The sequence below is a fragment of the Stegostoma tigrinum genome, chromosome 3 (assembly GCF_030684315.1).
Source record: "Stegostoma tigrinum isolate sSteTig4 chromosome 3, sSteTig4.hap1, whole genome shotgun sequence".
NCBI classification, from domain to species: Eukaryota; Metazoa; Chordata; class Chondrichthyes; order Orectolobiformes; family Stegostomatidae; genus Stegostoma; species Stegostoma tigrinum.
Window position 1 is genome coordinate 16,432,379 of NC_081356.1, and position 26,912 is coordinate 16,459,290.

Here is a 26,912-nt window from a genome sequence, read left to right on the forward strand (position 1 = left end):
AATTCTTTTCCTTTTATAATGCACTTGCGAGAACAACCTGTCAGTTCCCCTGGGGCCCTAGAGAATGCTGTAGTTTGTATGCACCAGTGAAGTGACATCTATCCCAGCTAAAGGAAGTGGTGAAATACAACCTGGCACAAAATCAAGAGAAATGGAAGGCAGTCATACAAGTGGAGCAGAACTGTGTTGGCAACAGTTGTACTGGTTACATGAATGGTGTCTTGGGCTCTTCAGAAGCACTGTAAAAATTCAGTCACCTCTCCTCCTCTTGCCTGCTTTCTTTTGGAAAGGTATAGACAGTTGCCACATTTACCAAAAAATCCAGTATACTGCTAATATACTGAAAGTATGAACACATGAATTAGCCGGTCTATTGCAGGCAACAAATTGGTGACTTGCTGTGTAAAAGCCCACAATAAGGGCACAATATCAGTGACCTGCTGTATACATGGCACACTAGCCTGTTATCAGTATCCTGCTGTGTGTACAATATACTACAAACTGGGATAAGCTATGTGGTGTACACACCAGTAAAATATACTCTGTGGTTGCCGAGCAATGTGAGTGGTTTCACTCAGTCTAAAGTCCGGAGCCACAACAGTGAGTCAGTGGGATGGAAATTGGGAGATTTTTACCAAGGTGCTGGCTCAAACAGGAGGTGGTACCAGGTTCTGGGAAAGATAACACATCTGGAAGAGCTGTAGTTGCAGCTACAGCATAGCCCAGGGCAGCTGCAGTAATAGCTCAAGTGAAAGGAAGCACATGCAGTACCTTCACAGCCATCCTGTCCTGCTCTTGTTAACACACTAAACTTCCACAACCTCTGTGAGTTGGTGTGGGTCAGGTACAGTATGGGTGTTGGTGACTGGATGAGTGCAAGTGTATTGGGTGAATGAGCATGAGAGCATGTGGGTGAGAAGCAGTGTACGTGTGTGTGCATTACAGAGCAAGACCTATCTTTTTGCTGCTCCTCCCTCCCTGAAACCTACACTTAACACAAACTTGCAGAGGAGAAAACCCAAGCCGAAAGGCAACCTGCTTCTGATACCCACTTTTGCGTTAATTCACCAAGGTCAACTTGGAGTGTACCCTACCAGAGACAAAATAATGTCAATGTTAGTTAGATTCAAATCCTTAGCTCAGTACTAGACCCACCTTCTTCCCTGGTGATCAAGGCTTATGGCTTAGCGTTTTCCTCACTTGACTGGGTTCCTACCCATCAAACAGTAAATAAAGTTTTATTAGCTGTGTTGCTCGGCATCTTTCCATGTTAATTTAAATGAACAGCCAGTTAAAAATTGTCTATATATTGCTTTAGATTTTTGTGCTGAAATGCATATCATAGAATCACTACAGGGTGGAAGCAGGCCGTTCAGCCCATTGACTCCATATCAACCTTCTGAAGAGCAGCCCACGCCAACCCCATTGTCCTGTCCCTTTGGCGAATTCGCCTAACCTGCACATCTTTGTACTGTGGGAGAAAACCAGAGCACCCAGATGAATGCCACACAGACACAGGGAGAATATGTAAACTCCACACAGACAGTGTCCTAAGGGTGGAATTGAACCCAGGCCCCTGGTGCTCTGAGGCAGCAGCGATAACTGCTGAGCCACTATATCACCCTTTTGCAGCAAACCACCTTTCTGAAATTTGCTCACTGGCTCCAGGAGCAAAAGAAAAATTAAAATGATTCTCCCCACCAACATACAAAAAGGTGGACAATGCTGGCTTAAATACCTGCGCTGCTCCCCGATCACTTTAATTCCTCCTCGTCACATTTTTTTAAAGTTGATCCCTGTGGGTTGGTGCAAACCAGATCCACAAAATGATCATTCTTCTCCAAGTCAAGATTGGGGCTCAGACCATTCACATTGAATTCAAGAAGTGTGGGATAACACCAAGCATCTCACCTTTGAAGATAGGTAGAATTTCAGGATGTGGCAGCGGTCCCTCAGTCTTAAAGTAACACAGGCAAGTTATCATGAGGAAGAGGGATATTAGGTAATGGTCAACTGGGATGGGAAAGAATGGGCCATCAGACTGACGCTGTTGATCAGATATGGAGAGAGTGGTGTCTTTATTGTAGAGCTAGTGGTATCAGTAATGAGCTTTTTTTTGTTGCTGGCCAAAGGAGTCTCCACAAACTTCCAGGCCTGGAGAACATTTCAGCTGCAGTCCAGATAGCACAATTTCGTAAAACGCGCTTAAAAGAGGTGCTCAGTATCGTTTTTAATGTCTATTAAATGTGGACCCTGGATCCATCTTTTGATGTCCTTACAAAAGTAGAATGGGGCACACTTTAGTTCTTAAAAACTCTGTGTCAAGTCTCCAATGAGAAACCAGACACTCATCCTATGCTTGCAAAACAATATGCCATCTCTACTTCCTAAGTCTACGTGGAGGCAATCTTTTGGCCATGAATCAAGTTCGTCCTGGAGGAGTTATCAGTCACCTAAAGCCTGAGCCTCCTCATTAATCTTCAGTCACTGAAAGCAGTTTCTCCTTACTTACTCTATACAAACTGTTTATAATTTTAAATACCTCTATTAAATTCCCTCTAAGACTGCTCCGCTCTATGGAGAACAATTCCAGCTTCTCCAGCCTGGGCACAAAACTGCAACTGCTCTTCTCTGGAGCCATTCTAATAAACAGCCTCTCCAAAGCCTTTATTATATTTATATTATTCTCTTGTACTTTTTATTGTGGATTATAATGGGAAAACCACCATCTTAAAAACAATCAAGGATTGTAGGAAGGATTGCTTCACTTTAGAAGGTAAACAACCAGAATTTATTATGTTTTTTATACTGTTGTGTGGTCAACCAGTGATTTTCTTGGGGCAGTGGTGGTAGAGGGGGGGATGGTAGAGTTTTTCCGCAGATCAACTGGCACCAGGGAGCGTACACAAGCTGAAGTTCGACTGGCAACATGTTGCTGATAAGTCTGTGGAGCGACGATCAATTATTGATGACAAAGGCTTTCAGCCTGCCAGCAGTTAAGTCACAAGTACCTCAACAGCAACATTACACCAGGGACCGGGGTTCAATTCCAGCCTTGGGTGATTGTCTGTGTGGAGTTTGCACATTCTCCGTGTCTGCATGAGGCTCCTCTGGGCGTTCTGGTTTCCTCCCACAAACACAAAACTAAAGCAAGCCAGGTTACTTTCTCTCACCAACTGCCATAAGCTACTGCTTTCATCCAATACATGTGAGACCCTACAAGTTGTGAACCAGTCACTTTGTGCCTACTGAAAGTGAAAGTTAGATTAAGGAATGACTAGACCTGGCGAGACAAGAGGAACATCTCAGAGAGCCCTATGGACTGGAGCTATTGAATGGACTTCACAGAATTTCTCTCTACCCATAACAGCACTTTTTATTTTGATCATCTGCATGCATGTGTAATGGGTGGCGGGGGGGTGTTATAAAGGCATTAGAGTTTCAACAAGAACAGTTATTTGTTGACAATTCTTAATTGGTTTCCTATAGTCAGAATCTATTAATTTGTAATAATCATAGTTGTAAAGTACAGAAACCTGGTTCATACTTTCTGTCAATCCAAGTTTAAAACATCTAAAACAAATTTGGGAATTTCACAAACTTTTGTAAAACCTTACCCTACCCCAGTGAGGCATGACAGCCTTCACATCCTTCTCAAAGTATTGCACATGAAGAAAAGCATTTTACAATTTGTAAAACGCTAGGTAGGGTGATGGAATTAGATTCAATTCAAGGTTTCAAAAGGAAATAAGCTAAATAGTTGAAGAAGAAAAATTATCCAACAATACAAGGAAAGAGCAGGGCAGTCACCTAACTACACTGCTATATGGCTTTCTTTTTGCATTGCACTATTGTGTAACTAGAGCAGAAGTACCCTCTCTCTCCAGGCACTATCTCCTGAAAGCTCGTGTATGACCATGGACTTCTTTATTGGTTATGGGTGGTGAGGTTCTGCTGTGGTTTGCCATTACTTTCTGCAGATAGCTGATCAAGTGCATCTCCTGCTGATATTGCTACCTTGTAAGTCCTTCCTGCTATGCCTATCAACCTGTTAAGCCAAATTATCAAAATAGCTTCCCTGGCCATCAAGTTCTCAAGTAAGACTTGAACCTGGAGGCAGGAAAGCTACAACTGCACTAAAATTACCACGACCTATTTGAGTGGGAGAACAGGGCAGCGGGACAGAATAGCCTGTTTCCATCATCAATATTGGAGTGTCGGTTGTAGCTGAATGTTGTAGACATTGTCTCTGAGTGACAATGTGCTGGGTTCAAGTTCCACTCTAGGCCTTGTGTATAAAGGGCAAAACTGACACTGCAATTCCCAGTCAATGGCCATCTTCATCAAGGGAGAGCTTAACCAAGTCACTTTTGCATTCAGCAGCATTGCTGTCAATGAATTCTCCAACTCTCAATATCATTTATCAGAAGCGTAACTGGGCTGGCTATATAAAACCCATGGCTGCAGGAGCAGATCAGTGCCTAAGAATTCTTCAGTAAGAAGCTGATTTCCTGACTCTGTAAAGCCTGTTCATCATCCACAAGGCACAAGTCAGGGGTCTGAAGGAATACTCTCAACCTCTCTGTATGCAGTTCCAGCAATCAAAAAGTTTGATACCACCCAGGAAGAAGTAAAACATTTGTTTATCACTTCAAACATTCATGCCCTCCAATGCTAACAAACAGCGCTATCAAAGTGTATAATCTGTAAGTTTCACTATATCATCACATTGTGGCTACATAACAGCATGGATCAAACCTGCACTCTTTATCCCTTAGAAGATCAAGGGCAATAGGCGCATGGGAATGCAAGCATCTTCAAGTTCTCATGACTTGGAATTATATGGCATTTCTTCAGTCTCTGAGTTAAAGTCCTGGACCTCCCTCCCTAATAGCATTGTGAGAGTACCTATACCACGTGGAATGAAGCAATGTAAGTAGGTGGCTCACCACTACCTTAAGGCCAATTAGAAATTTATAATAAACACTGTAATCTATGTTAAATCCCATTAAAAAATTAAAGAAATCATTCTCTGATCATAATTTGTAATTTCTGTGGGAAACCTGTTTACAAAGTATTTCAGGAGATATCATTAATTGCCTGCCAATGTTACAGTCCCCTACTGGCAGAAGCCACCTGAGAAATTCTGAGTGTTTGTAGCTTGTATTTACATATCTTTAAATAGTTATATGTCCCAAAGTGCTTATCAGACTGAAGCTGATGTGGTGCTAAGAAGGGCATATTAGAAAAGGTGACCAAAGATTTGGGGTAGGTCTAAAGGAGTGACTACCACCGGTGGAACAACAGAATTGCAGGTACTCAAAAGGTCCGACTGGACAAATGCACATGTTTTACAGGTTTTATGGGTAGAGGAGCACACTAGAAATAAGAAGGGGTCATTCTATAGACGAGACTTCAACACAGCAATGAGAATTTTAACTTTGTGATGTGGCTTGTCTGGAGGCCTCAGTAAACCAACAAACATGGGCAGATTGGGAACTGCAAGTTAGGATATGGATAGCAGCATTTTGGATGAATTTATAGAGGATAGAAGATGGGAAGCTGGTCAGCCGTGAACTGAAATAGTTGAGCCTCTATGGAATACAACATTAAATGAGGATTTCAGTAGCTGAAGGTCTGAAACACCTGTATTTTATTCAAATCTTTGCATATCACAGGATATATTTTACTGTTGTGTTAAAATATTCAAAGCTTATAAATGGTAACGGCATTTAAAATGAAAATAATTGTAATTTAAGTCCTTCCGCTCTGACAAACTTGAGACAAAAACATCTCTTTTCCTTCCTTTACTTCGAACTTACAACAATAATGATAGAAACTAACAACATTTCAAAAGGTATTAGCAACTGTAATTTTCTCTTCATTAGGTTACTGATGACTGTTTTCAAACTTAATTGCCAGATCAGTAATTGGGCACAATCTCCAACATCTACAGAGTCCTCTCTAAAGGCCAGATTACCAGGCTCCTCTGTGACTGGCATGACATCTCCAATGTAGTGACGGAGGTTGGAGAGTACACAGGGGTGCAGGTAAAGGATAAGTCTTAATACATTGCAGTTCTATTTTTGATCTGTGTTTGCTCGGCCATGTTTCTATTTCATTAACACAGCCTGGTAGCCTGTGGCCCTTTAAAGTTGCTTTGTAGCATGGCATTCAGTTGAGCTGTCACGCTGCACCCTGCAAAATCAAGCTGCTGACCTGAAATGGGATCAACATGCACCGCACTGTTTTCCATTCACAAAGTTGCCTCCTGATTTACAGGCATGGAAATTTGATCTGAAGAATCGGGACTATTTAAAAATGCAGGACAACAGTTTATTCATACAGTACCTAACTAAACTAAACAACAGCAAGCTTTACAGAAATGGAATGATGAAAGACCACACAATTCCAAAAGGAACACACAGGCTCCTCTATTTTCTGGCTTCTGCTGAGTTCTTGTTGGCACATTGTAAACTGGAAAGCAAGGAAATGAAACTACAATGAATGTCAGAAGTTAGCTTTACACTACAAACAGAGGCTGAGAAACAGGCTGCAGACTGTGTGATACCAACGATCTCCTCACAGTAATTCTAAAATTTTAAAAATTTGAGTCACTATTATTGGTTCTTCTTTTTGGGTGCATTTAAGTTGCAACTTCATCCTGTTATTGAAAATCTGTAATCTGTCCAATCACAAGAGGCAAGACGATTCACCAAGTGAAAGATGACGATTGTTGTGCAAGGAAACAATTAGGTAAATTCTCACGTTTAACAAATTGCATTCCTAACATAGAACAAAACTGGAAGGAATCTCAGGTTAGGAACCATGGATATTGTAATGCAGCCCTGTGCTTCAACCCACCAAACCCCAAATCAATTCAAATCAACTTTCCTGGAAGCCCAGTATTTAGCTCTCTACTATCTGATATTAATTACTCATTTGACAATGAAAGGAAATGGGAAAAATTACAAAGGTCCATTGGGCCTATTGAGTACCCAGGTTTCAGCCTTACATTCAACACTAGCAGTAGAGAATCTAGCCCCTGGACCAGTACCATTCCATCATGCCAACAATTAGAAATACCATTGTCCATCTTCTCCACTATTTAGCATTGGGCTGTGCAGTACACCAATCTCTCTCTGTCCCAGTCTCACAATGATCCATGGAATACACTAAACTAGTTTTCCCTTCAGCCTGGCATTGACCCCTGTCGTACACCAATGTGCTTTTATACTCTGTGTTTGACAGTGATTTTTTTATACAGGTTTGTTTTTGCATGTTGTGTTCCATAGCAAAGATTTCCATTTCATTCCTGTCGCAAAGTCAAGGTCCTAGAGTTTTATAAGTTGAAAATGCTTATGTCTTTGACTTCCAATGGTGTTAACAGAAGTTGCCTGCAGGTCTGCTCGCAGATGTTCCAATTTCATTACTATTGCCTTGATCTTTGCAAACCTGTTGAATTGACATTCTGTCCCAAATATCTATGGTTACATTTATAAACGGGGCTAAATGAATAATGGCAAGCGAGTACGCAATCACTGTAAATAGCACTTACTTTAACCATTCAGTCAACCTCTTCACTGCCATCCAAACGATTCAGAGAATGGAGCACTAACTGGAAACCCACGTTCAAACATTTTAATTATAGTTTAGTTTTAATAAAACACCATCATCAATGGCTAGTAGTATTGCTATACTTGCAAGATAAGCGCACGCAATAAATTAAGCATTAGTGTCTTGGAAACGTGTGTGTTTTGGCTTGGATGAGATCATACTATGTGACAGGTCTCTCCAACAGGAAATGGTGAGATGTGAGATTGTAGCTAAACGTGGGACGGTGAACGTTCCAGACCCAGCATGCTTGAAGCCAACCAACAGAAACAATCGCACCGAACAAGAAAAACTATCCGTATTTCATATCTATTCAAACAGACTTATGAAAATGACAGTTTCAGTAATAGGAGACCATGACTCCATGGATTAACACTAAATGAGTTTACATCTGCAAATATAAAAATTCTACTCTGCTACCAATCAACTTTTGCAGAGCTATACATGCCAGAAGGGTCTGTCCTGGCTTAGCTTTCTTATTATTTACTTTGACTGTAGTCGTTAATTAAAGGCCTAATACTAAACCCTGTTTTGTTCTGGAATACGAGATATTAACCCACTGTCTACCAGCAAAGAATTCACACCAGCATAATATTTGCAGTAATGGAAAACTAGAATTCATTTGATGGAATATATCTTGGACCTTCCCAAATAATCAATCAGTCTTACAAGAAAATCTCCCCGTTTCCAGGCTACTTCTGACTAGAATTTGCCCATATAAGCTCTAACTGATCACCACAGACTCAGTATTACCCACAACTACTTCTCATACATAAATGCCTACACATTAAACTTTAGCTAGTTGCCTTCGTCCTGTAATTGATGTTAGCCTTTCTCCCCTTCTAGAGCGGAACACCTGAGGGTCAGTCTAGGACACATGGAACTGAACTTGCTATCATGCACAAAATCATCAACCGACTCTCAAAGCTTCCTGTTGGCACCAACAATTGCCTCGTGGCTCCCTGTCTACAACTTGCCATTAACCAGCAGGCAATGGTAGTGCCTAAGCTCCAAACCCTGATGCTACAGATATGTCCAAAGATGTTGTTACTCTACTCTGGACATCATATTCACCAATATCCCTGAGGAATATAAAATTATCCTCCTTGGAGGCTTCAACAGAAATGTCTGGAAAGGACACGCAACTGTAGAAAGGACCTATCGAAAAGGAAGGAGTCAGGACTTGCAACACCAAGGGGATTCTCCGGCTAACCAAATGTGCGGAACACCAGCCAATCATCACCAATACACCGTTCTGCCAAAAGGAGAAGTTCAAGACTTCTTGAAAGCAACCATGATCAAAGCACTAGCACATGATCGACTATGTCATCATTCACTCCTGAGACCTGAAGGATGTTCTCGTTGCCAAAGCGATGATCAGTACAGATGACTGCTCAACAGATCCCCAAGTCATTTACTCCTCAGTATCAATCAAATGCCACCAGAAGCAGCTGAAGACAAAGAAACAGCTCAGAAAAAAAAATTAATGTTGAGCAGCTTCAAGGGCTGAACAGACCAGTGAACTTCCAATAATATCATCAAACTCTCCAAAGAGATCATTTTAAATGGAGTAGAGAATGAGCTGAAGACAGCCCACTTCTCACGTTGTGAGGAAACCATAGGCTACAGGGCTGACAGACAGCAAGACTGGTTCAATGGCAGACCCCATCAACAAGAAGATGAAAGCTCTCCAGGCCTAGCAAAGCAATATCATTAGTGAGTCAAACAGGTGAGCTCAAACAGCAAAGGCTACTGCAGATGATTGAGGGAAATCAAGAACCAATAGTGGACTGAGAAAGCTAAAGGAGTTGCAACTCATTACTGTCAAGCAAGAAACCTGAGGTTTCTTCAATGCCACCAAAATAATATACGCACCCAATAGTCTTGGCCTCAAACTGGTCCACAGTAAGGATGGCACCCTTTTGGGACAAAGAATACAACAGCATCAGAAGGAGAGTACAGTTCAAAGAACTCCTAAACCAAGATGCAATTGTTGATAAGGACATGTTTGAGGAAATTCACCAAGTCCCCGAAGATGATTTTGGACTCCCACCTAGTGTGGCAGAAATTGAAGCTGCCATTAGACATAAGAATGGAAAAGCCAGAGGAAGAGATGCCATTCCAGCAAAGATTTTCAAACGGGGAGGAGCAAAGTTCACACAACGTCTCCATCAACCGTTCCTGAAACTATGGAACAAAGAAGAAATCCCCACTGATCTTGAGGGTACTGTCATTGACATTGTCCTCAAGAAAAGAGACAAAGTTGACTGTGGGAATAATCAAGCAATCTCATTCCTCTCCATCACCAGAAAGAACATCATCCAAATCTTTGCCAGGCCCCTTCTCCAAATCTGACGAAATCCGTCCTGAAAGCCAGTGCGACTTCCAACCAAGCTATGCAACTATGGGCATCGTTTGGCAACCCCTAGAGAAATGCCAGGGACAACACCAACCAATCTATTGGCCAGACTAAGGATTTTGACAGTCAATTGGGAAGTGCTATGGAAGATTCTAAGAAAGACCGGTTGTTCAGTCAAATTCATTAACAGCCTTCAAATCCTCCACTACAGGATGGCCGTCCTCATTGATGTTAATGTGACAAATCCTTTGAAGACAAGGCAGGGTTCAAGTAAGACTGTGTCATCATCCTCACCCTTTTCTCCAACTTCATTGCCACCATTCCTCATCTTGTGAAGAATAAGCTTCACATCAGTGTGAACATTGTCTACAGGACAGACAGAAAACGTTTCAACCTCAGCAAGTTGACATCCAAGAAGAAAGCAACACTGACCTGGTTTGTGGAAATTCAGCACTCAGACAACAATGTGTCTTCTGCTCTCTCAGAACAGAATCTTCAAGCCTCATGTAATTCCTTCACAGAAGCAAACTGAAGAATCAGACTTAGCCTCAACCTCAAGGAGACGCATAGTCTTCACCAGTCCCAGGTCAAATTCCAGTCCATCCCTCCATTATGATCAATGGAGGGATTCTCCCAAGCATGGAAAAGATCCACTAACTGAGAAGGTACCTCTCATTTAAAGTTGACATTGAGGCAGAGATTCAACATCACATCCAATCTGCAAGCACTGTCTTCGGATGCTATAAAAGGATAAGAGTCTTCAATGGCTACAACATCCAAGCTTATACTTTCAATACAAGGCAGTCATTCTACTGACTCTTCCAAATGGCTCCGAAACATGGATTATATATAGGTGCTGCCTCCAGACACTTTTACCTACAGATTCAAGAACAGTTTCCTCCCTGCTGTTATCAGACTTACAAACGGACCTCTCATATATTCGAGCTCATCTTTCTCTGCAGCTGTAACACCGTATTCTTCATTTTATTACTTTAATGTGCTAATGTATGGTCTGATTTGTCTAGACAGTGTGCGAAACAATGCATTTCATGGTATCTCAGTACACATGGCAATAATAAATCAAATCGAATAAGTATCTTTGATGCTGTTTAAAGCAGATTCTCCACATCATCTTGGGTGACAGGACACTAATGTCAGCATCCCTGAAGCAGATATTGAAGCCGTGACCATCCAGAGTCAATTCAGCTGGGCCAGCCATGTACTTAGGATGAGCTCTGATGTCCAAAACAAATCATCTTCACCAGCTCAAGAAAGGCACTTGAATGAGAGGATGACAAGGGAAGAACTTCAAAGTTTCCCTCAAAAAATACCACATTGATGTCGGTGCATTGAGAGACCCTCGTTCAAAAGAAACTGACGTGGAGGAAACTCCTGTATGAAGTAACAATTCTTTTTGAGAACACCCGGTAATGGAAGGAAGTATAGAAAAGGTACAAGAGAAAGGAATACCAACAATCTCAAGGGCGAACAATCTCCTGGAAATACCTGATAAGTGTACAGTTGGAAATGCAGCTTTCAGTCCAGGCTAATCAGCTAAACAAGGAGCCACAGAACCCATGACCAAAGACACAGAATCTCCTAGGTGGACAATCATACTCATTAACAAGTGACAGCCAACTCCTCTCACTCCCACCTCTAACATTCAAGCTATTTTCCTCCAACTCCAATAACTCCCTGAGGATCCACTGTCATTTGGTTACCCCAAAAACGTTCCTCAAGAATCAATTTCCCTTCCCTAATCCCAGTGTCCATTTCCTGAGATCCTAATGGATCCTTGATACCTTAACAACCCTCCTAGATGCCCCAATATTCCTACAGATCTCATAAATTCTCCACCAGAGAGATGATGCACTAACTCCTTACCAGTCCATCGCAGTTGCTAATGGCTACTCTGGCCTCAGGGATTTGGCTGATGCCCCCAGTATAGATGCAATCCTCATTCAGTGGCTGTGTGTGACTTTGTCCATCCTCTTGCCACTCCAGCACAGCTCCTGGGGCCACCAGTCGGTAGCTGGGTTCCAGTCTGAGCTGCCAGCTCTGGCCAAAGACGGTGACATTGAAGAATAGTGGGCGAGACTCTATCTGGTTCCTCTGCCCGGCAGTCCCAGGCCAGGATTCGGGGCCGCTCTGCCTTCTCCTCCTGAATCTGGAGCCCGATACCAGGTGGGACATGAAGCGACCCTCAGAGTCTGTCCTTAGTGGAGTCACCAGGCTGAACTCCTGCCCCAGAGCGGCGAACTTCTGCAAAGCTGCTGCAAAGTACATCATGGGAGAAAATTCAGCAAAATCTACAATCACCAAGTAATCCATGAAACACAGATTAACGGTTATATTTTGCTGCTCATCATGCTACTTCTACTCTCTATCTATCATTCCTTCTTACCTCTATGTCAGTTACTTCCATCAGCTAATTCATTGCTATTATCGATAACAGTAGGAGTGTTAAAGGATAGACAATAGGGAGTCAATCCCTTTCTCCTATTATGGACTTGCGACTGTTAATAATATTTTTCCCCACTAATCATTCCCTCCTATTAATCAGTCACTCCTCACTATCCAATAATTAATCCCTTTTTTAACCAATCACTCCTCATCCAAATACAATTATATCCTGTCAATCACTCCCTGCTTACTACTAACTGTTCAGTCCCTCTTGTTAATCAGCTTCTCCTTTCTGTCAACCATTCTCTCATGTCAAGTAAACACACCCTTCTATCTATCCATCATTTTACACATCAAATCCTTCCCCATTTATCCCACCAGCAATTATCTTGCCTGGTTGATTTTTATTTAGTGAACCTGTGAAGTGTTCCTCGTCCTCCCAATTTTGCAGATTGATCAGGGATAGGGAGAATGAAATCATAGCACACCTACCTGGGCTCTCAGTTACTTCAGATCCAGTCTGCAAAATATCAAAAACAAAATATCAGATACAAATTAAATATGCGTGCAATGCAAAAGTCAAAATAAACCTTTTGAAACCAGGTTGTGTTTTTACCTTGAACATCATCTAAAACTCATTAATCCTTTCTCTATGAAGCTGAATGGCCATGAGTCTACAAATCACAACTTGAAAATCTCAGAACTCTCAAAATGTTATCCTAAAAACACCAGGATTTATTTTTAATCTCAGAGGTATTGGGAATTACAGGCAAGCTCAGTATTTGTTGTCTGTCTGTAATTGCTATTGAACTGATCTGCATGCTAGGCCACTTCAGAATCAAACATTTTGCTGTGGGCCTGGAGTCAAATGTTGGGTAAACCAGGTTAGGCATGATGTGGAGGTGCCGGTGGTTGGACTGGGATGGACAAAGTCAGAAATCACAGAAATCATCCAGGTTATAGTCCGACTGGCACAAAAGAGCAGTGCTCTGAAAGTCTGTGATTTCAAATAAACCTGTTGGACAATAACCTGTTGTCATTTGACTTCTGATTTATACCAGATTAGGATGGCAGATTTCCTGTTCTGAAGGGAATTAATGAACCAGATGAATTTTTGCAGCTACTTGCTATCATTACTGAGAGTAGCTTTACAGTCTAGACTTTCCTAATTAATTGAATTTAAGTTTTTGCAGCTGTGATGGTGGGATTTGAACTTGCATCTTTCCCCAATTCAGCATTAACCTGTGCTTTTGGATTACTAATTCAGTGATCTTACCACTACAACACAAACTGACCTTTTTTTCAGAAGTCATCCTGAATCTTCCGAAACACTCAGGCTGTTACCATGAGTACTCCAGATCATTGCAATATAACAAACAGGAAGACATGTGCAGCTCCATGAGCCTATTCCACCATTCACTTACATCCTGCTGTAACTCACTTTTTCTGCCTTATGTCTGTATTCTTGAATAATCCTGCCTTATCTAAAAGGATCAATCTCAATTCTTGAAACGTTCTTTTGTCTTACCTCAAGAATATTTTGCATTAGGCAACAGCAAATGGGCTGAGGGTGGTTCATATGTGGAATGAACTGCCAGAGGAAGTGGTAGACGTAGATGCAGTTACAACATTTAAAAGACATTTGGTCAAATACGTGAATGGGAAAGGTTTAGGGGGCTATGGGCTAAGCACAAGCAAATGGAATTAGTTTAGTTTGGCAAACTTGGTCAACATGGGCAAGTTAGTCCAAAGGGTCTGTTTCCATGCTGTTTGACTCTATAATTCCAGGTTTCCACTAGCCTTGTGTGAAGAATTACTTACTGATCTGTCATCCATCTCTAATTATAATGTCATCACACTCTGTTCTGGATTCTAGTTGTGATAACCACTTAAATCAATTTTAACACCTCAATTAAATCACCCCTTGTTCTTCCATACTCAAGAGAATGCAAGACTGGGCTTTCCAACAAGATCTCATAATATAACACTCTTATCCTTAATTGGCTCTGCATTTGTTTGCATACTATTCATGAGTGGTATAGTGACAGTATCCCTATCTCCAGACCAGGAAGGCCAGGCTCAAGTCCAAACTGCTTCAGAGGTGTGTAATAACATCTCTGAACAGGCTGAGTAGAAAACATCGCCAGTTGCGACTAGCATCAGGTGCTTCAGAGACAAAGGTCTTTGTCCTGCAGTAATAACATCTCTACCCCTGGGCCAGGAAACTCAGGTTCATCTACCAACTGAGCTGTCTAATAAAATCCCTGAGCAAATTAACTAGAAACTGTCTATCCATCTTGAGATGCAACATCCAGAACAATGCTCTAATATAATCTAACCAGAGTGTTGTTTTTTAATTCATTCATGGGATTTGACTGTCACTGGTTGGGCCAGCATTTATTACCCATTCCTAGTCGCCCTTGATCTATATCAAGCTTAATCCAATTACAACATCTATTCCAATCCTCTTGAGAATAAAAGGCACAAATCCACTACCCTTGTTAATATTGCTTGTAATTGTTTACCAGCATCTAGTGATAGTTGCACTTCAGTATCTAACTTTCTCTGTTCCTCATAGTTCCTGGCTTCTTATCACTTAGAAAATACTCTGATCAATCTTCCTTGGATTCAAAGTGGTGACACTGTACTGCCTCATGTCGAGCTTTGTCTGCCACAATTTATCCTAATTACTGATCTATCAAAGTCCCTCCACAAATTCTGCTTCCAATTACATTCACTGTGAAATCTAAATTTGACATTATCTTTAGACTTGTTCATTCACCTCTCAATTCATTATCTAGGCAGTTTATAAATGCAGTGAAAAACTGAGGCTCCAATCCATATCTCTGGGACACCACTAGTCACATCTATTATCCCCACCTGGTGTGTTTTACATCTTCACCAATGTACCCCATCCACTGCATTTGGGTGCCTTCAATTCCATTCCATGTACATTTATTTTGTTAATGGTTTATGAGAATAACTTTATCAAATGCCTTCAAAGTCCATATAATTAGCATCCACAGATCCTCCCTCTGTCTCAGGTTAGTTGTTGTATTGATGCCTGAAAAATCCCAGAGGTTTTAAGCTGTTATTAAAACACAAAATGCTGGAAATAGTCAACAGATGAGGCAGAATCTGTGGAGAGAGAAACAATAAATGTTTCTGGTCAATTAACTCTAATCAGAACTGAGAAGTTGGGATATGTCATAGATTCTGCTCAATTGGGTGTTGGACAAGAAGAAAGGAAGGTTTGCAGTAGAATAAAGCCAGGATAGATTGAAAAACAGAAGAGTTAAGCTTACAAAGCCAAAGTGAGCAATGAGCAGTGTGGGACACAAGAAGAAGCAAAAGATGCGCCTTGACCAGGTCAGACCAAAACGTGCAAAGAAGATGAAACAAAATGAGTGCGAGGGGTGGAGGAATTTCACAGAGTTAAATGTCTGAAATTGCAAAACTCAATGTTGTGTCCACAAGGCTGTAAAGTGCATATTCAAAAGATGTTCCCGAAGTATATTTAAAACAAAGAACTGCGGACCCTGAAGATCTGAAACAAAGCCAGAAAACTGCTGGAGAAACTTGGCAGCACTGGCATCATCTGATTCTGGACTGGACTCAAAAGTTAACTCTCTCCACAAATGCTGCAGATCTAATGAGTTTCTCCAGCAATTTCTGTTTTCTTCTGAAAGTTTACGTTGAGTTTTACTGGAACAGTGCAGCAGACCAAAGACAGAGGTTAGCAGGTAACAAGGTGGAGAGTTAACATGGCAGGTCCTTAGGGGGATGGGGTCATCTTTGCAGACTGAAGGGAAGCTTTCTTTTTTGCAAATTGGTCCCCCAGTCTCTACTTGGTCTCCATAATGTAGAGGAGACCACATTGTGAGCAGCGAGTACAATTTACAAAACTGGAAAAACTAAACATAAACTAGTGTTTCACCTGGAAAGAGTGTTTGGGGCCTCAATGGTGAGGGCAGAATTGAAAGGAGCAGCCGTTACTTTGCAGGGAAAGGTGTTGTGTGCAGGATCATGTCTGACCTAGTTCCAACACTATTTTATTTCAAATTTCCAGCATTCGTAGTTTCGAGTTTTTTTGATTAACTTTTAAACTGTGACCCTAAATAGTCCAAAACTTTTAAACGGTGACTGTAAATAGCCCAGCACTTATAAACTGTGACCCTAAATACTCCAAAACTTTTAAAGTGTTACTTGAATACCTCCCCCCCCCCCCCCCCCGAGCTGTTAACTTGCTACACTGTACTCAATAGTAAGCTGAAATGGTCATACTGCACAGACCTCCTGAGTCCAGTCTGCTCAGCGCCCGGAACTTTGAAACACAGTAATCGAACTATTTAGACTGTCACCCTCCTGAAACACTCGGAAACTGCAAATTCAAAGCAAGATACATCGAACTCGCACGTACCGCTGTAGTCACGTTCACCGCTAATGTTCCAACTGCGAACCATAGTGACAGCAGAAGCATCACCGCGTCCGTTGACTTCCAATCTTACGATTAGTATATCAAAATAAAGACGATCCTGTGGGATTTGGCGACAGACGCGGTCGGTCTCCGGGCTGCTATGGAAGGGACTTGGCGTGTTTGAAGGGAGCCCAGGGATTTTGAGAAAGTGTCTGGCTCACAGGACATGCACAGACACAAAGCCCAGGCTCTACCCTCTCTCCCTGGGTAATAAACTCCAAAATCCCCAGCAGGACCTTGACGTCAGCACGGAGACTGTAACCACATGCTCATACCAAGCTGCCAACGACAAAAAAAAGGCAGACTTTATTCACAGAGGAAGAGGATGGATGAGGATCGCTGCTGGCTGTTTAGGAACTTTGCATTTCTCAAGACCAGAACCCCTGCCCCAACATAAAGTTGTTAAAACTTCCTTAAAAAAAAACAGATGAACGAGTAAGGCTCAGAGTTAAAAAGAGCTCGGATTCACATTTTTTCACAACCTCACTAAGCAGCCCACAATCTTAGAGTCAAGAGCTGTACAGGATCCTGAGGAAGGGTCACCGGAGCCGAAACGTTAACTTTTTTTTTCCTTCACAGATGCTCCCAGACCTGCTGAGCTTTTCCAGCAACTTTGTTTTTCTTGCAAGAGCTGTACAGCATGGACATAGACCCTTCGGTCCAACTTGTCCATGCCGACCAGATATTCTAAATTAATCTAGTCCCATTTGCCAGCATCTGGCCCCTATCCCTTGAAACACTTCCTATTCATGTACCCATCCAGATGCTTTTAAAATGTTGTATGTAATTTTACCAGCCTCCGCTACTTCCTCTGGCAACTAATTCCATGCACTCACCACCCTCTGTGTGAATAAAACTGCCCCTTAAGTCCATTTTAAATCTTTCCTCTCTCACAGTAAACCTATGCAGTCTCGTTTTGGACTCCCCCATCCCAGTGAAAAGACCTTAGCTTCTCACCCTATTTGTGCCCCTCAGGATTTTATAAACCTCTGTGAGGTCACCCTCAGAGAATTACTTTTGCCCATATGACAAATACTGATAATCCACTTGCACACAGCAAAGTTCCAGAAACGGGATAAAGAGGCCTCAACTTTTTTTTTCAAACTTCTGATGCTATTTGAAGAATGAACGTCAGGATTTGGAACAACTCCTTGTCTCCCCTTTAACACCACAAGGGGATCTTTTACCTCCAACTGACCAGGAAGTGGAGGAGGTCAGAAGTCAGCATGACCTACAGAGCACACACTCACCACAGCTGCATTGACCGAGCAAGTTTCTGCAAATGCTGGAATCTGTACTGAACACTGGAAATTACAGTGGGGGTCAGTCAGCGTCTGTGGAGAGAGCTAGCTAACTTTTTAACTCTAGATGAGCTTTCATCAATGCTGAGCTGTCTTTTGAGGTGGAACGTGACCTCAGATTCAGAGAGGAGAACACAGAAGGTGGAAACAAGATGAAAATTGCTTCTAAAAGAGTATTTAGTACACACTTTGCAAGGAGAATAATGCAGGGGAAAGAAAGAAGGGAGGTGAAGATCCAATTGAATAGCTGCTTCAAAGAGTCAGCTCAGGAACAGTGGACAGAATGGCCTATTATAATGCTGCTACAATGACTCTTTGAAATTTATATTGTAGTTTCTGCTGCTATTGCAGTTTGCAACTATTAAAGAATTAAAGATCACCATGTGCTGTGCATCTGCTCTCGGAACCAGCAATACCTTTTGCACTAACATTTTACAAAATGCTGTCAATTTCTATTTAAAGTGATTATTCAGCTTTACCAGGAGTATGCTTGAAAATGTTCTAATCATTGCAGCTTATTAATTAAAATGCCCTTGAATGAATGTCTTCATTTAGTTTAGTTACAGTTTCACAATAAACTGGAAATATGTTCCGATTCTGTGAATAATGAATTCATTCTTGAATTCTTAAAAAGATTTAAATGAATAGAATAATTTCACAGGATAATTATCAGTGTAAAGTTATCATGGTTTAATATTATGATTTCACAAATCTTATTTTTGTTTTTATTCATCAACACATCATATATGCTACTGAGACACTATTAGTGTACTCTCCAGTCAGTTACTACTGTTGAACAAATAGTGCAAAAACAAAAGTATGAATTGCACTCAAGAATTCCATATTTGAAGATTTTTCTATATTCAATCATTTCTTCAGGAATCCATATACTATTTCCCTCTACATGGAAGCAAGATGGAGGCAGAGAACGACGTTCCAACTGGACCTCCCCTGCTCAATCCGGTCTTTTTCTTTTTTTTTCCTTTCTTTTCCTCATTTCCTGTGTTTCTTTTTTTTTCAGAGGCCAGTACAGGGAATCAAGTCCCGGAGCAGTGGTTGGCACAGGGAAGCAGTCCCGGAGCAGTGGTTGGCATGGGGAAGCAGTTTCAGTGCAATGGTTGGCACAGGGAAGCAGTCCTGGAGCAGTGGTTGGCACGGGGAAGCAGTTTCGGAGTAGAGGCCAGTGCAGGGAATCAAGTCCTGGAGCAGTGGTTGGTGCAGGGAAGCAGGCCTGGAGCAGTGGTTGACACGGGGAGGCAGTTTTGGAGCAGTGGTTGGCACAGGGAAGCAGGCCTGGAGCAGTGATTGGCACAGGAAAGCAGGCCTGGAGCAGTGATTGGCACGGGGAAGCTGTCCTGGAGCAGAGGCCAGTACAGGGAATCAAGTCCCGGAGCAGTCGTTGGCACAGGGAAGCAGTCCCGGAGCAGTGGTTGGCACAGGGAAGCAGTGGCCAGTACAGGGAATCAAGTCCTGGAGCAGTGGTTGGCACAGGGGAGGAATCCTGGAGCATGGGCCATTGCTGGGAATCAAGTATTGGAGCAGTAGGGAAGACGTGCTGGAGCAGTGGTTGGCACGGGGAAGCAGCCCCGAAGCAGTGGTTGGCACAGGGGAGCAGCCCTGGAGCAGTGAATGGCACAGGGAAGCAGTCCTGGAGCAGTGGATGCCACCAGGAAGCAGTTTTGGAGTGGAGGCCAGTTCAGGGTATCAAGTCCCGGAGCAGTGGTTGGCACAGGGAAGCAGTCCTGGACCAGTGGTTGGCACCAGGAAGCAGTTTTGGAGTGGAGGCCAGTTCAGGGTATCAAGTCCCGGAGCAGTGGTTGGCACAGGGAAGCAGTCCTGGACCAGTGGTTGGCATGGGGAAGCAGTCCCGAAGCAGTGGTAGGCGTAGGGTAACAGTCCTGGAGCAGTGGTTGGCGCAGGGAAGCAGTTTCGGAGCAGTGGTTGGCACGGAGAAGCAGTCCTGGAGCAGAGGCCAGTACAGGGAATCAAGTCCCGGAGCAGTGGTTGGCACGGGGAAGCAGTCCCGAAGCAGTGGTTGGCGTAGGGTAACAGTCCCAGAGCAGTGGTTGGCACGGGGAAGCAGTTTCAAAGCAGTGGTTGGCACAGGGAAGCCATCCTGGACCAGAGGCTGGTGCAGGGAATCAAGTCCTGGAGCAGTGGTTGGCACAGGGAAGCAGACCTGGAATAGAGGCTGGTACAGGGAATCCAGTCCCGGAGCAGTGGTTGGCACGGGGAGGCAGTCCCGGAGCAGAGGCTGGTGCAGGGAATCAAGTCCTGGAGCAATGGTTGGCACGGGGAAGCAGACCTGGAATAAAGGCTGGTACAGGGCATCAAGTCCCAGAGCAGTGGTTGGCACGGGGAAGCAGTCCCAGAGCAAAGGCTGGTGCAGGGAAGCGGTCCTGGAGAAAATGTACCTTGGTGCAGTGGAAGCTGGCGTTGAGCAGACTGGAGGCTGAGAGCGGAGCGGAGACAGCTGTTGGAATGTGGCCTGGCACCACTGTCAGACCATGTATGGAAGCTCCTGTGCTGAGCTATTACAATCTAATGTTTATTTGTAACCTGTTTATCTGACTGTAATGTCAACCCTTTTAACTGAGACTTTTTTCTAACTTATACCATGAATCACTGTAAAGTAACGCAACTACTTTTCTCTTTTATTCTGCATTTTTGTATTTAAGATTTGTACCTAAGATAGCACCATAAAGGACAACATTGTAAAACTTCTCACTGTACTCCTATACTGCAGTACATGTGACTTTAAGGATATTCTAATTCTAAAGTTTTATTTCATGTAGAAAATGTACTCTGATATTTTAATGATTACATTCATGCTAAATATGGAGAGACAATTCAGACACCCATGCCTGCAGCATTCAAATCCTTCCCACTTATTGTCATCCGATTAGTCAAGTTAACTTACGTCACAGGTTGTGCGGTAAGGTGTCTCAAATCAAAACAGCCCCTTTGTAACTCACTATCAAATCCTGAGGACAGACAGTTCAAGAATGCACTTGTCACCACTTTCTCAAGGGCAACTAAGGATGAGCAACAAATGCAAACCCAGCCAGTGACACTTGCATCCCGCACGTGATGTTTAGAAAACACAGCATCCTGCACTCCAGCTATTGGTCACTCATCACATGGTCCTAATTAGATTTCTGAGTGCCCCTAACCACACAATTGGAGGCAATAGAGGACCGAGAACAATTTGACTGGGTATTTCAAAGTCCTATCCCCTATCAACATTTTGTAAAGATGTAAAGAACCAAAAAAGGCTTGCATTTAGATTGAAACTTTCAGAGCTTTGAACATGCCAAAGCACTTTGGGACAGGGTACAGAGATACAGATAGCCACTGGTGATTGGAAGAACCCAAAACAAGATGTAATTTATATAGTAAATAAAAGCCAAATGAACTGCAGATGCTGTAAATCAAGAACAAAAACAAAGTTGCTGGAAAAGCTCAGCAGGTCTGGCAGCATCTGTGAAGGAGAAAACAGAGTTAACATTGCAGGACCAGTGACCCTTCCTCAGGACAGAGGAAGGGTCACCGGACCCAAAACGTTAACTCTGTTTTCTCCTTCGTAGATGCTGCCAGACCTGCTGAGCTTTTCCAGTAACTTTGTTTCTGTTGTTGTAATTTATATAGGATTAACATGGAGAACAGGAGAAACATTTCAAGACTAAGCACTGTCAGAATTAGTGTTTGAAGCAGAGATTATGCCAACATTTCAGAACAAACTGCCTGAGAGTGTTATGTGCTCAGTGAGTACACATTGCTTATGCTCTGTCTTTATTGGAGTTGCTTATAAAATGGCATAGGTCACGTGACTTCAGCAAGCCAGGAAAGGCTTCCAATAATGCCATCCAAATGGAGAAGGTGCAATTAAGAAACTATTTACGTGGATAATAAGCACTAAAACAGAAACAATTGAACTAAACGTTCATTTCTACCCATCCTAAAATATAGTGCCTAATAGGAAAAAATTACACACTTGTGTGGTTGGAATAGAATTGCATGGATATGCTGCTGATTGCTGCTGCAATGTGATATTACTGGGATGAGATCAGTTACTGGTGTTCCTGGTCTGGGATGAGGCAGCTGGAGTTCCAACACTGGAAGCATTTTTTTACCACAGCCAAATTGGGATTAGTCTGCTGGTAGTACTAGTTATAACTCCCCTGAAGTGCTGACTTAATCTGAACCCAAGATTCGTTGTTATGATTTTGAGTGGTGTTACATGAAAATCCGCTGTTATCAGACTTTTGAACCAACCTCCGAAACGTTAATTCTGATCTCTCTCTCTCTGTACCATCCCTCTGGCTGTAACACTGTACTCTGCACTCTGTTCTGCTACCCTGATGCACTTTGTATGGTACGATCTGCCTGTATAACATGCAAAACAACACATTTCACTGTATCTGAGTACAAGGTGACAACAATCTATCAATCAATCAATCCGAGCAATCTCTAATAATATTCTGCCTGATAGACTAGGTTCGGTCAAATCTTTTATACAAAGTTTGAATCGGATTCTTGGTATTCACAGAGGGGAAGAAAGAGAGAAGGGGAGAAGGGCAGGACAGGCAAAGGAAAAAAGAACTGAAAAACAAAAAAAAGGCAGACCCAATCACTCGATAACTAACTAAATCTACTTACTGTTTTTAATGCAGGAAAATGTAGCAATTAATTTGCACACAGTGATTTCTCACAAAAAGCAATGAAATAAGTGACTGATTATCATAGGTAAGAGATAATGGGAACTGCAGATGCTGGAGAATCCAAGATAACAAAGCGTGGAGCTGGATGAACACAGCAGGCCAAACAAAGGTGTTAGCTGAGGAATAAGTTACAGCTGGAAACCAAAAAAAATCTCTCTGGTCATCTTCAAATAGTACCATGGAATCCGACAAGCACTTGGAATTTCTTTAGGATTCTCTGCCAAATAACTGGCAAAAACATGTAGACATCCCCCTTCTAATGGAGGCATAAAACAGAGACAAAAGCAATAAAATTTGGAGACAGACAAGATGCAGAGGCACAGAGCAAGTGCAGAAGCAAGTCACTGTATTAATCAGTAGCATAAACTTCTACGATATTCAGGGGCTGAAAAGTGATTTGTCTTGTTAGAAACAGACCCCAGGCAAGGTTTCTCAAGTTATTACTGTTCCAGATGGCTACCACAAATTGTCAAATTTTGTGGAAACAAAGCAAAAACTAGTTCCCCTTCTATATTCACCTAGCCCCCTTGGTCACAAAAGGTTTAATTTAAAAAGCATCACTACCTTATGGATAGTTTTCCCTCAGAACAAATGAACTTGTGTTTTAAAAGGATCAGGTTTACCAATCTTTTTTGCATTAATAAAATAATGTACCTATTAGTTAATAAGCATGAAAAAAATGTAACTACACAGCATACACACACAGAGATTAGGAATAATAAATAAGTCCCAACTAAAAGCTAGAAGATATGTAGATCAGGCACTCTGGGTTATTTATGCAGAGTGGATAGTGGAACGTTGATGATTGAACAACTAATTTTAGGATTTTTGATTTTGCGGTTAGTGGATATACTCCTGTCTGGTTGTTTTTTGATGGTGCTTTATGGGTAATGCTCAGAGTGAGAAAGTCCTTCTTCCCTGTTTCCTTCTAACTGACTTGTCAGCCAGCAGCTCTCAAGCACTCAGAGCTAGGGAGTCCTTTTACCATGAAACACAGAGGTGACTAGTTGGTACATCTACAAATATGATGCTCACAGCACATCTGCACCCAAGCCCAGATCATTACACATGGTGCTGCCATTCACTAGCACAACCCTGGAGATCGCACCATTTTCCATTAGCACACCCAGGCCAGGGACACAGTTGGTTTTTTACCCTTCTTTGTACATTCATAGAAAAGCAAAACATTAAAAAAGGTCTGTAGCAAGTTAAGTTCTGTTAAGAGGGATTGAGGTAGTCAAACCCTATCTCTCTATTCTGTCTATCTCATTTTGAGGTTTCCCTGACGCTTTATAGGTAGGATATCATATGGATCTCACAGAGGACTTCTCAGGCAGCACTAAATTTCATCTGTAGTCTTTTATTTGTCTGTAGCTGTCCTCTTTAAAAAGGACATATATTTTGAATTAAAAGTTGAAAGCCTCCATAGTACACTGAAGTTCTAATCTGTTGTCATGAGTTTATTATAGCATATGTATAATGAATTCCTTATCTTATGCCTGCTGAATAAACAAATTTAATTAAAACATAATTGAAAACAACAATTTTTGAAGGGTTTTGTGTGGTTGCGCAAAATTCAGATGTAAACTCTGACAATGAGAAGAAAGGGAAAAACAAGAAAAGGGCTACTTATTGAAATCTCAGACCTACAAAGTATTTTCAGTTAAACAATCTCTAACGAATATGTAGTGGAGAAAATGTGAGCCAATGGGAGAAAAAACCTTTAATAGGAACCCTTGTTGAATCTAGTAGTCAAACAATATTTATTGTATTATAAATCATGTTTATCTTTATATTTATCTCTTATTGTGAATCAGACTGCAGTAAAGCGGATTAGCATTTACTTAGATGTTGTCAAATGATCTGACAAAAGCCATATTAATTACAGTAGCATATTCTTACCTTTCTTTACAATCCTTACAGCAACTGGGAGGCTTGCTTTACTTTTACTCTATTGTAGAGATGCTATAGACATATAAACAGAAAAATAAAATGCCAGAAACCTAAGATAAAATTAGAATATGCCAAAAATGTACAGTGGCTCAGGAAGCTCCTGAGTGAATAATTCTTCATTGTGTTGGGGTGTTGCAGACCCCAGACCCCATTTCTCCACCATAACAGGGACTAAGCAAGGTTTCAATGTAAAACATTTATGAGACTGTGATGGCTATTTAAATAACAGGGGTGAGCACAAGGTGTCAGCAGCTCTGCAGCTGTGTGGAAATAATGGTGCTGGGTAATTGAATGTCCAGTACAGTCTCGAGGTGGAATGCAGTATTAGAAGAGGCCATCCTTTCCAGGAAAGAAAGAACTTGTATCTAACTGTTGTGAATGCTATTCAATAACACCACAGTACTGCTGGAGTTGATTTTATATCACAATACTAATGGCACTGTGATTGCATTGATGCACTGGTAGAGATAGTGCAGTAGGCACTGTACTTATGGACTGGCATTGATTCGTGAGCTGCTTAAAGTGCTTGAATGTCTGAAAGAGATTTGATCTCGTCAACAACCACCATCATCCAGGACAGGGGCAGAAAATACGCAACCTGCAAGTTCCCCTCCAAGCCACTCACCATCCTGACTTGAAAATACATCAATCCTTTCAGAGTTCTTGAGTCAAAATCCTGGAACTCTTTCCATCATGACATTGTGGATCTACCTACACTAAATGGACTGCAGTGGTTTCTCGAGAGCAACTAGGGACAGGAAAAAAGTGCTGGTCCAGCCAGTGATGCCTACATCATGAGAGTGAATTTTTTTAAAAATATAGCTCTTTCTCTAATGTTTGATTTAAATAACAGCTAACATCTCGGTTAAGTCCTCATTCACCTCCTGTTATTTTATGTGTTATTCACTGACAAATTGTCAATGAGGAACTAAGGAGAAAGTACCTTATTCTGAGAATGGTTAGACTGTGGAATTCACTGCCACAAGGGAATAGTTGAGGATAAATACAGTCATGGGAGTGTTAATTGTGAGAATAGCACTGATGCCCTATCCATAATCTTCTAAACCTTTTTCAATTTGTGAACCATTTTTTAGATTGGAGAATGGTGCATGCCACTCCACCATTTATTAAAGGTGAAAGGAAGACCAAGAAGTTATAGGCCAGTAAACCTAACATCAGTCATCAGGAAATTCCTAGTATCCTGAACCAACGATAGAGTGACTGTATACCTTGTAAACTTGCATTTTATCAGGGAAGAACAGCACAAGTTTCTGTATCGTGGGCAATATTTGATTAATAAGATTTGTTTTAGGACATAACCAAAGTAGTGCAAAAGGAAGAATCTATGGAAGTTATTTATATGGATTTTCAGAACGCATTTGTAAACCCGCTGTTGCTAATGTTGTAGTTCATGTTTTCGAAGTATTAAAGGGAACAGATTGGGTACATTGGAAAAATCTGTGGCTCCTTGATATTAAGTCAAGGACTAGGGGTAAATCAAGAAATTAGACGTGGACATTTAAAAAGTGATATAAGGAAATGCTTCTTCACAGGTAAGGTGATATGATTGTGGACATTTCTGCACAAATAGTAACTGATCATGGATCAATTGTTATTTTTAAAGTTGAGATTATTGCATTCTGAAAACAGAAATATCTCAGGATATGAAGAAAATTGGGCATACGAAGTTAAAGCTGATCAGTCATGATCTTATTAATTAGCAAAACAGGCTTGTGTGGTTTGTTAGATGGCCTGCTCCTGTTTCTATGTTCCCATCGTCCCGTACATGATGTTGTGTCTGATGGCCAATGTCTCACCTTGCACTATAGCACAAGCACAGACACCTAATGTTTAGGTACAACAGTGAAAACCCATGAAGAAGTCAATTTTTTTTCCACACAAATTCACACCATTCTCTTGTGAGTTATGCTTGCTTCCATCAATGTTAAGACTGTTGTCATCACAACTTTGGATAGAGCTGATCAAAGAGATTTAGAGGATGTCAAACAATACAGCAAACTATCCTCCAACATATTGCTAAAATTACTGTGGTGATGACTGCAGCAGAGAGTGAAAGTGGGGGC

At 41.8% G+C, this 26,912-nt stretch overlaps 1 protein-coding gene across 3 annotated transcripts in view; it reads right to left on the reverse strand.

Moving 5' to 3' along the window:
• LOC125450919 (A disintegrin and metalloproteinase with thrombospondin motifs 3) overlaps positions 1-17,065 on the reverse strand; it is a 223,626-nt gene extending 206,561 nt beyond the window's left edge. For 2 of the 3 annotated variants that reach the window (XM_048527310.2, XM_048527313.2), the window contains exons 1-3: positions 16,797-17,065; positions 12,869-12,896; positions 11,858-12,246 (exon numbers count right to left, since the gene is read on the reverse strand). In XM_048527310.2, coding sequence (XP_048383267.2) covers positions 11,858-12,246; positions 12,869-12,896; positions 16,797-16,856 — 477 coding nt within the window. In that variant the 5' untranslated portion in view covers positions 16,857-17,065. The remainder of the gene's footprint in view (positions 1-11,857; positions 12,247-12,868; positions 12,897-16,796) is intronic. The other variant, XM_048527311.2, reaches the window with a different exon arrangement.
• Positions 17,066-26,912: the final 9,847 nt, after the last annotated feature.